Below are 10,173 nucleotides of genomic sequence, written 5' to 3'. Positions count from 1 at the left end.
CTGTTTATTCGCATCTTACTGACTCATGTTTCCCCTCCATGTCATCGCCAGTAAAACCAGTAACAAAAGCATCCCTGCCTTTCAAAACGTGGGTCTCATGCAAAAGCAGAAATCATTTACATTCTATTGTGTACTGTTGTTTTGTACAGAACATCCTAGGATGTGGGAAAATGTTGCATCAACTTGCACCTGTGACCTGCAGATGCACATCTACATCATGTGATTTGTTCTAAGTCTGCCACACATTTCTTGTAAATCACTCTGCTCTACAGTGTGCTGTTAATCTCTCCCCCTATTGGACAACTGGTTGTCAACTGAATGCTTTTTGTTGTTAATATATGCACAAACTGTCTCTTCAGAAGATTAAAAATCCATGCCCCTTGAAACTCATTGCCTGAATTGAAATATGACCTAGGGAAACAATGTCATCATTACATTGCTGTTCATATAAAAGCTGATGGGTAGAGACAAGATTTGATTCCAGATTTCAATAATCTCGTAGACCAAGGTAAGAAACGAAACTATGATCTCATTTAATAATATTTTTTTATGCGAGTTTGAATGTATATATAGAATATAATGAGTGTTACACTAGCATACTGAAATTACGCTGAAATCAACAGAACGTTTGCCAAAGTAGTTTATTTGCTCTGGTTAAGTATTGGACTGTGATGGCTTCTGTGGGTTCAACGGTTGCATTGGCTGTATAAGCAACTGACTGTTGTTTTCAGATTTACAGTATCATCACCGTGGGATGGCTTCCAATAGCTGGAAAAGCAAAGTTCTTTTGAATGTGCTTTCCTATCTTGACTACAAGACAGGAAAATTCATCATTGTAGGAAGCAAGAGAGTCGGCAGTTTGTACAGAGTTATACAATTATCCATCATTGGATACCTTGTTGGGTAAGGGTCTCAACAAATACCTTTCCACATTTTCAAGATATATGCCCTTATAACATTCTAAAGGCATATGAAATGTTGTTAATAAAATACAATCTAGTCCATCTATTTGTAGTTCACAGAAACTTAACATCTAAAAATATATTCCAACCAATATTTTAAACCCCTATAAGACAGTAACCTCCACTTTTTCCAAGTTTTAAGCAGATTATCCCCATTGAGATAGTTACAGTATATTGTCCTCCTGGTCTACACAGGTATGTATTCCTGAGCAAGAAGTCCTACCAGACCAAAGAGGAATCTATCCAGAGTGCTGTGATAACCAAACTGAAGGGAGTGGCGGTCACCAACACATCAGAGTCCGGACGGATGGTGTGGGGACCTGTGGACTATGTCATTCCACCCCAGGTCAGACTAACCACAATCCCCTTTAAAGTAATTTAATGTTAAAAATAAGATTGATCTAATCCACTGTGCTTGACTGCTAGAATAAATATAATTTTAAATGGAATGTTGATTGGTGTATCAGACCGTATACCACGGGTATGACAAAAACATTTTTTTTTACTGTTCTAATTACATTGGTAACCAGTTTATGATCGCAATAAGGCACCTCAGAGGGGGTTTGGTATATGGCCAATATAATAGCAATAAGGCACCTCAGGGGTTTGTGTTATATGGCCAATATACCACGGCTAGTGGAATTGATCAGAAATAGTGTAGACATTGCTAATGTTGTAAATGACTATTGTAGCTGGAAACAGCAGATTTCTTAAATGGAATATCTACATAGGCGTACAGAGGCCCATTATCAGTAACCATCACTCCTGTGTTCCAATGGCACGTTGTATTAGCTAATCCATTTTAAAAGGCTAATTGATCATTAGAGAACTCATTTACAATTATGTTAGCACAGCTGAAAACTGTTGTTCTGATTAAAGAAGCAATAAAACTGGCCTTCTTTAGACTAGTTGAGTATCTGGAGCATCAGCATTGTTACCAATTTTATAGAGACACCAAACCAGAAGTTGGGCAACTGTGCTGAGGTAAGGAAATTCCCTTTCATTTCTTTATGCTGTCACCTTTAATCACCCTTTTAAAACGGCAATATCCACTGCTCAAAAAAGTAAAGGGAACACTTAAACAACACAATGTAACTCCAAGTCAATCACACTTCTATGAAATCAAACTGTCCACTTAGGAAGCAACAGTGATTGACAATACATTTCACATGCTGTTGTGCAAATGGAATAGACAACAGGTGAAAATTATAGGCAATTAGCAAGACACCCCCAATAAAGGAGTGGTTCTGCAGGTGGGGACCACAGACCACTTCTCAGTTCCTATGCTTCCTGGCTGATGATTTGGTCACTTTTGAATGCTGGTGGTGCTTTCATCCTAGTGGTAGCATGAGACGGAGTCTACAACCCACACAAGTGGCTCAGGTAGTGCAGCTCATCCAGGATGGCACATCAATGCGAGCTGTGGCAAGAAGGTTTGCTGTGTCTGTCAGCGTAGTGTCCAGAGCATGGAGGCGCTACCAGGAGACAAGCCAGTACATCAGGAGACGTGGAGGAGGCTGTAGGAGGGCAACAACCCAGCAGCAGGACTGCTACCTCCGCCTTTGTGCAAGGAGGAGCAGGAGAAGCACTGCCAGAGCCCTGCAAAATGACCTCCAGCAGGCCACAAATGTGCATGTGCCTGCTCAAACGGTCAGAAACAGACTCCATGAGGGTGGCATGAGGGCCCGACGTCCACAGGTGGAGGTTGTGCTAACAGCCCAACACCGTGCAGGACGTTTGGCATTTGCCAGAGAACACCAAGATTGGCAAATTCGCCACTGGCGCCCTGTGCTCTTCACAGATGAAAGCAGGTTCACACTGAGCATGTGACAGACGTGACAGAGTCTGGAGACGCCGTGGAGAACGTTCTGCTGCCTGCAACATCCTCCAGCATGACCAGTTTGGCGGTGGGTCAGTCATGGTGTGGGGTGGCATTTCTTTGGGGGGGCCGCACAGCCCTCCATGTGCTCGCCAGAGGTAGCCTGACTGCCATTAGGTACTGAGATGAGATCCTCAGACCCCTTGTGAGAGCATATGCTGGTGCGGTTGGCCCTGGGTTCCTCCTAATGCAAGACAATGCTAGACCTCATGTGGCTGGAGTGTGTCAGCAGTTCCTGCAAGAGGAAGGCATTGATCCAATTGATCCAATTGAATCCAATTGAGCACATCTGGGGCATCATGTCTCGCTCCATCCACCAACGCCACGTTGCACCACAGACTGTCCAGGAGTTGGCGGATGCTTTAGTCCAGGTCTGGGAGGAGATCCCTCAGGAGACCATCCGCCACCTCATCAGGAGCATGCCCAGGCGTTGTAGGGAGGTCATACAGGCACGTGGATGCCACACACTACTGAGCCTCAATTTGACTTGTTTTAAGGACATTACATCAAAGTTGGATCAGCCTGTAGTGTGGTTTTTCACTTTCATTTTGAGTGTGACTCCAAATCCAGACCTCCATGGGTTGATAAATTGGATTTCCATTGATTATTTTTGTGTGATTTTGTTGTCAGCACATTCAACTATGTAAAGAAAAATGTATTTAATAAGATTTTCTTTCATTCAGATCTAGGATGTGTTGTTTAAGTGTTCCCTTTATTTTTTTGAGCAGTATACTTTGTATTTGGTCCGTATTTGTTAAACCATACTAGTTTGTGTGGTATTGTTTCACAGAGCCCCAATGTGCCAGATGGCCACTGTAAGGGAGATGAAGACTGTGCAGAGGGAGAGGTGGTGGTAGCTGGCCATGGTAGGAATCTTTGAAAACTCAATTGAATTCAAACAAATTGAAACAAGAAATTACATATACCGTCTCCTCACAAACATACTGTGAAATATAATTTTCTGTAGGAGTTAGGACAGGCCACTGCTTGAGAGACAATGGGAAATCCAATGGTACATGTGAGATATATAGCTGGTGCCCCGTTGAGAGTAGATGCCAAACACAGTAAGTGCACTCACACACTTTTACTTTCGTAGCCACACACACACACACACACACACACACACACACACACACACACGAGCATGTGTCCACAGTATTAATGTTCATTCCCTTTTATTCCTTCAGGGATAGACATAAAAACAAGAATATGTTAAGAGAAGCTGAAAACTTCACCATCTACATAAAAAATGTCATCCGATTTCCCAAATTCAGTTTCTCAAAGTAAGTTGTCTATATTAACACCACCTAAACAATAGACAGGCAGATGGTTTTCTGCCAGAGTTTTCTTTAAATGTATAAACGTGCTGGAGTCTTAATCTGTTAATATTACGTATTTCAGAATGTGTTTGCTGTCTACATTTTGATAAATAAAAACTTTGAAATGTTTCACCCAATTATCAGGGCCAACGTTCAGGACACGGCTGATAATTTCCATCTGAAGAAATGTCGTTACAATGAGTCTCTTGAACCCTACTGCCCCATATTCCGTCTGGGAGACATTGTTAACCAAACTGGACACAGCTTTCAGGACATGGCTTTGAAGGTCAGTTTTCACAATTTAAAAGTTTATTTGTTGTTGTTGTTGTTATTGATGATGGTGTTTTCAATTATCTTAAGCAGTTAAATGGACACTCTGTACGATGTCCATACCATCAAAGAGTAAGCCACCAACAAAATACATAAATAATGTAAATAATATAGCATTTTGCTATCAATACCTCTCTCCCTCTCTCCAGGGTGGTTTAATTGGAATTCTGATTGGGTGGGAGTGTGACCTTGACAGAGGTCCCTCAGAATGCCAGCCACGGTACAACTTTACTAGCATTGACGTTAATGTGTCCAGAGAGTCCTCAGGATTCAACTTCAGGTAACACACACGAAGTTGATACATAATACTTAATTTGAAGTCATACTTTAATCTTTCACATCTTTGGTACTCTCATAACAGACATGCTCGCTATTTTAAATCTGAGTCTGGAGAAAGCTACCGAACACATTTCAAAGTGTATGGTATACGCATCAACATTATGGTGCATGGGAAGGTATGAGAAATATATATTATTCAATGGCTTTTTAGGATAAATGCATCTATTTTGTTTCCTGATGTTTTGATTCCCTTATTGTTACTTCCTTCTATTTTCTACTACAGGCTGGAAAGTTCTGTATCATCCCCACCATTATCCATATAGGCTCAGGACTAGCTTGTATTGGTGGTGTACGTATTATTTTTTTTAAGATTACATTTGTATAGGCTATACTTATGGACTTATGAGTATCAGTACAGCCGAGGAGGCTGGTGGGAGGAGCTATAGGAGGACGGGCTCATTGTAATGGCTGTAATGGAATAAATTGAATGGTATCCGTTTCACTTATTCCATTCACGTCATTACAATGAGCCCGTCTTCCTATAGCCCCTCCCACCAGCCTCCTCTGCAATACAGGTATATAGTATATTCTATATATTTTATTATATAAGATTATATTATATTTGTTAATGGATCTCATTTTGTTGCAGGGGGCCTGGTTCTGTGACTGGATTCTTCTCTACCTGATGAAAAATAGGGAGTTCTATAAGGACTGGAAGTTTGAGAATGTGAAGAAGTACGGCATTTACAATAAATATTTGTCAAGACATTTGGAAATATTTTTTTCTGGTAATGGAGATTAAGAGAGACTTTTGTTATAAAATGTCATGTTATTTTTCACTCTCCCATTTTACCATAGCAGTACTACAGAGGATGTAAAACAAACCCCAGAAGAGCAGCAGCTCACTGACCTATCACCTGAGGTTTAACACCATAGCAGCAGCTCACTGACCTATCACCTGAGGTTTAACACCATGGGAGCAGCTCACTGACCTATCACCTGAAGTTTAACACCATGGGAGCAGCTCACTGACCTATCACCTGAAGTTTAACACCATGGCAGCAGCTCACTGACCTATCACCTGAGGTTTAACACCATAGCAGCAGCTCACTGACCTATCACCTGAGGTTTAACACCATGGGAGCAGCTCACTGACCTATCACCTGAAGTTTAACACCATGGTAGCAGCTCACTGACCTATCACCTGAGGTTTAACACCATGGGAGCAGCTCACTGACCTATCACCTGAAGTTTAACACCATGGGAGCAGCTCACTGACCTATCACCTGAAGTTTAACACCATGGCAGCAGCTCACTGACCTATCACCTGAGGTTTAACACCATAGCAGCAGCTCACTGACCTATCACCTGAGGTTTAACACCATGGGAGCAGCTCACTGACCTATCACCTGAGGTTTAACACCATGGGAGCAGCTCACTTAGCCTTGCCTAGTTAAATAATGGTTAAATACAAAAACAAAAGAAGCCGAAGTAAAAGACATGCCTGAGCGGGATGCCACACATTCTGGTCATGAGGAGAGAGAGAAAAACTGTCGGGGAGGTTCTCTTCTTCACTGTTCAACTAATCCACACTCTTTGTAGAATCCTACAGGACTAGCTAGATTCGATCCAGGTAGAATCCTTTTTGGTTCCAGGCAGAACCCTTTTGGGTGCCATGTAGAACAAAAAATGGTTCTTCAAAGGGTTCTCCTATGGGGACAGCCGAAGAATCCTTTTAGGTTCTAGATAGCACCTTTTTTTCTAAGAGTGCAGTACATGTGGAGGAGGAGTTAAGATGGAGTGTTGCCTTGTTGATATTCCAGATTGAAACAAATGTAAAGAGCAAGCAAGCACATGCCATAGCTAGCTACTACACAGATATTAGCTAGCGTTGTCTAGCGATAATGGACTCTGACAAAGTTAACATCAACAAAATTGGTATGTGGTGTCGGTCAACTTTGTGGCAAGGACTTAATCTTGAGGAAAGACAGGCACTATCTATAGCACAGGAGGTTGGTGGCACCTTAATTGGGGAGGACAGGCTCATTGTAATGGCTGGAGCGGAATCAGTGGAATAGTATAAAAAATATATAAAAAAATATTTTACCTTTATTTAATTAGGCAAGTCAGTTAAGAACAAATTCTTATTGTCAATGACGGCCTAGGAACAGTGGGTTAACTGCCTTGTTCAGGGGCAGAACGACAGATTTGTACCTTGTCAGCTCGGGGATTCGATCTTGCAACCTCTTGCAAAATACATCAAACACATGGTTTGATGCCATTCCATTTGCTCTGTTCCAGCCATTATTATGACTTGTCCTCCCCTCACCAGCTTCCACTGATCTATAGGCATCTGCTATATGTTTCACCGGGACTGTAAACAGCGAGGCGCACGTCCAAAAGTGGGCCGTATCTCCTTAAAACCGGATGTTTCTGGGTTCCTTCGACCTCGCTGAAAGTGCCAACTCCTTTTGGAATTAAACTCAACCTCATGCGTGACAGCATATAGGCTTCCTCTGTAGAACTATTCTTGTGTTATTCACTGATGGATAGTTTGTTTTATCACATTTGTTTTACCATTGTTTGTTTTCACACTGAATATTGTGTGATTTAGCATACATAGATAGCATTTTTTTGTAATTGCTGTTAACCTGTATAATCTGTTTTAATTTTGTCCTCCTTTCAAGTTACAACTGTAGTCTTCATGACCATGTACGATTTCATTTAATTTCAAAATTGTTCATTTATTGTTTGAATATTTCATGATTTTTTACTAATAAAAATATTTGTTTCATTTAAGCACATGTATTACTCTTAAATGTAATCTTAATTTGTAAATTGTGGGTTTGAATTATGGGACCAATGACAAAAACCACATTCACTGCCGTTGGCAGACATATAGGCCCACATGAATCAGGCAAATCTATGGTTCTGGGGGCAGATCAGTTGGTCATATCAGAGTTGGTTAGGGCAATATAAGGGTTTAGTACGATAACTATGGCAACACATACATAGAAAAGGTACAGTATAGAACACCATAAAGTATCATATGCTAATGAACGGTTTTGCAATGGATGCGTGCTCTATCTAGAATCAAGATTAGACAAGAAACGAGTCAATGAGCAAATGTATTTCTTGTCTGGTCACTGATCACTTGTGAGGTAACACCTTATGACATACTTCAAAATCTCAGTTATCATTCTTTTAGCCGAATTAGTGAAAGATGATGGCACACCAATAGACTACATTTGAGGATAGTGTTAGATGAAGATATTCAAGTAACCTTACAGGTATCAATATTAAACTATTTCACTTAGGATAGGATGAATTTTAATGTCCCTGAGGAGTAAATTGTATTTGGCACACAATACTGGCACACAAAATAGACACTGTACATTACACACCCAAAATATTATATAATATACAAATGAAATGCTCCAGGTATCATTCTGTACGAATGACCTAGGCTTTTTTATTTTAATCATGAAAAACATGAAAATAAATATTCTAGATCAACAACAATGCCATTCCTCTTGTCTAGTGAGTGAGTGGGAGGAGTGGGACAGACATCTTCCTCCCGTTCAGTATGGCCCTCCCCTTTATCTAACCCCAAGCCTAACAACAGTGTACCACACTCAAAGGGCTGGACCTCAATGGACAACCCAAATGAACTGGACAAACCACTTATCAGCGAGACAAGTCCTGATAAGGAGTCTACCGCGTAAGTTGATGCGCGCTCTTGAATATAGATGCTTAATTTTGGTACTAATTTCTTACAGCATATTAAGTAATTCACTTTTTAACAACTCTTTAATAATATGACAATGTTGTGTGATAAGGTCAGTGGAAGTTAGGCGCCTAAAAGGCAGGTAATTCAAAAAGAACACAAAAAGGCGGCCAGTTGGATACAAAAACACATGTACAGTGCATTCGGAAGGTATTCAGACCCCTTGACTTCTTACACATTTTGTTACGTTACAGCCTTATTGGATGAAATTATTTTTTCCCCTCATCAATCTACTCACAATATTGCATAATGACCAAGCGAAAACAGGTTTCTTTTTTTAGTTCTGCAAATTTATTTAAAAAAAAGAAAAACAGAAATACCTTATTTACATAAATATTTAGACCCTTTGCTATGAGACTGGAAATTGAGCTGTGGTGCATCCTGTTTCCATTGATCATCCTTGAGATGTTTCTACAACTTGACTGGAGTTCACCTGTGGTAAATTAAATTGATTGGACATGATTTACAAAAGGCACACACGTCTATATAAGGTCCCACATTTGATAGTGCATGTCAGAGCAAAAACCAAGCCATGAGGTCGAAGGAATTGTCCGTAGAGCTCAGAGACAGGATTGCGTCTAGGCACAGATCTGGGGAAGGGTGCCAAAACATTTCTGCAGCATTGAAGGTCCACAAGAACACATTGGCCTCCATCATTCTTAAATGGAAGAAGTTTAGAACCACCAAGACTCTTCCTAGAGCTGGCTGCCAAACTGAGGAGGGCCTTGGCCCGTTAGGTGAACAAGAATCCAAGAGTTCCTCTGTGGAGATGGGAGAACCTTCCAGAAGTACAAACATCTCTGCAGCACTCCACCAATCAGGCCTTTTTTAAAAATTTTACTAGGCAAGTCAGTTAAGAACACATTCTTATTTTCAATGACGGCCTATGAACAGTGGGTTAACTGCCTTGTTCATGGGCAGAGCGACAGATTTTCACCTTGTGGATTCGATCTTACAACCTCTCGGTTACTAGTCCAACACTAACCACTAGGCTACCTGCCACCCCCTCTATTGTTGAGTAGCCACTCCTCAGTAAAAAAGGCACATGACAGCCCTCTTGGAGTTTGCCAAAAGGCACTTAAAGGACTCTCAAACCATGAGAAACAAGATTATCTGGTCTGCTGAAACCAAGATTGAACTTTTTGGCCTGAATTTCCAAATGTCACGTCTAGGGAAAACCTGGTACCATCCATACGGGGAAGCATGGTGGTGGCAGCATCATGCTGTGGGGATGTTTTTCAGCGGCAGGGACTGGGAGATCCATCCTGAAGTTGGAATGTTGCAGGCCCTAGCTGCCATTACAATCTCAGGGACTTGGACCAAAATTAGGAGAGCTTGTTCTGGCGGTTGTCAGTTTTGATCCTCACCCAGTCCTGGGCCTTCAGGCTTGGTTGTTTCACTCCGTGAGACGTGTCATAACATTATTTAATCTGTTGCTGTGCTGCTCCAACATAGGCTTGCCTTGCTGCAGCAGGCTTGTTCTTTTGTTTTGGGCAGAGGCAGTCCAAAGGGAGTTTCAGTTCCCTGCCAATCATCAGGGAGGTAGGAGACACCCCAGTTGTGTGTTTGGTAACCCTGATGTGGGTATGTCCGATTTCCCACTCATCAGGCATGCTG

At 41.4% G+C, this 10,173-nt stretch overlaps 1 protein-coding gene across 1 annotated transcript; it reads left to right on the top strand.

Moving 5' to 3' along the window:
- The first annotated feature begins 84 nt into the window (after positions 1-84).
- LOC106612812 (P2X purinoceptor 5) lies at positions 85-7,568 on the top strand. The gene is made up of 12 exons (XM_014214328.3): positions 85-508; positions 732-903; positions 1,158-1,308; positions 3,632-3,707; positions 3,809-3,905; positions 4,029-4,124; positions 4,305-4,446; positions 4,640-4,770; positions 4,852-4,945; positions 5,053-5,118; positions 5,419-5,504; positions 5,628-7,568. The coding sequence occupies exons 2-12, from the start codon at positions 755-757 to the stop codon at positions 5,695-5,697; spliced, it is 1,158 nt and encodes a 385-aa protein (XP_014069803.2). The 5' UTR covers positions 85-508; positions 732-754; the 3' UTR covers positions 5,698-7,568.
- The last annotated feature ends 2,605 nt before the right edge of the window (positions 7,569-10,173 follow it).

Source organism: Salmo salar, chromosome 09 (assembly GCF_965601325.2).
Source record: "Salmo salar chromosome 09, fSalSal1, whole genome shotgun sequence".
NCBI classification, from domain to species: domain Eukaryota; kingdom Metazoa; phylum Chordata; class Actinopteri; order Salmoniformes; family Salmonidae; genus Salmo; species Salmo salar.
Note: the sequence above shows the minus strand (reverse complement) of the source record. Positions and strands in the feature narration are given on the sequence as shown.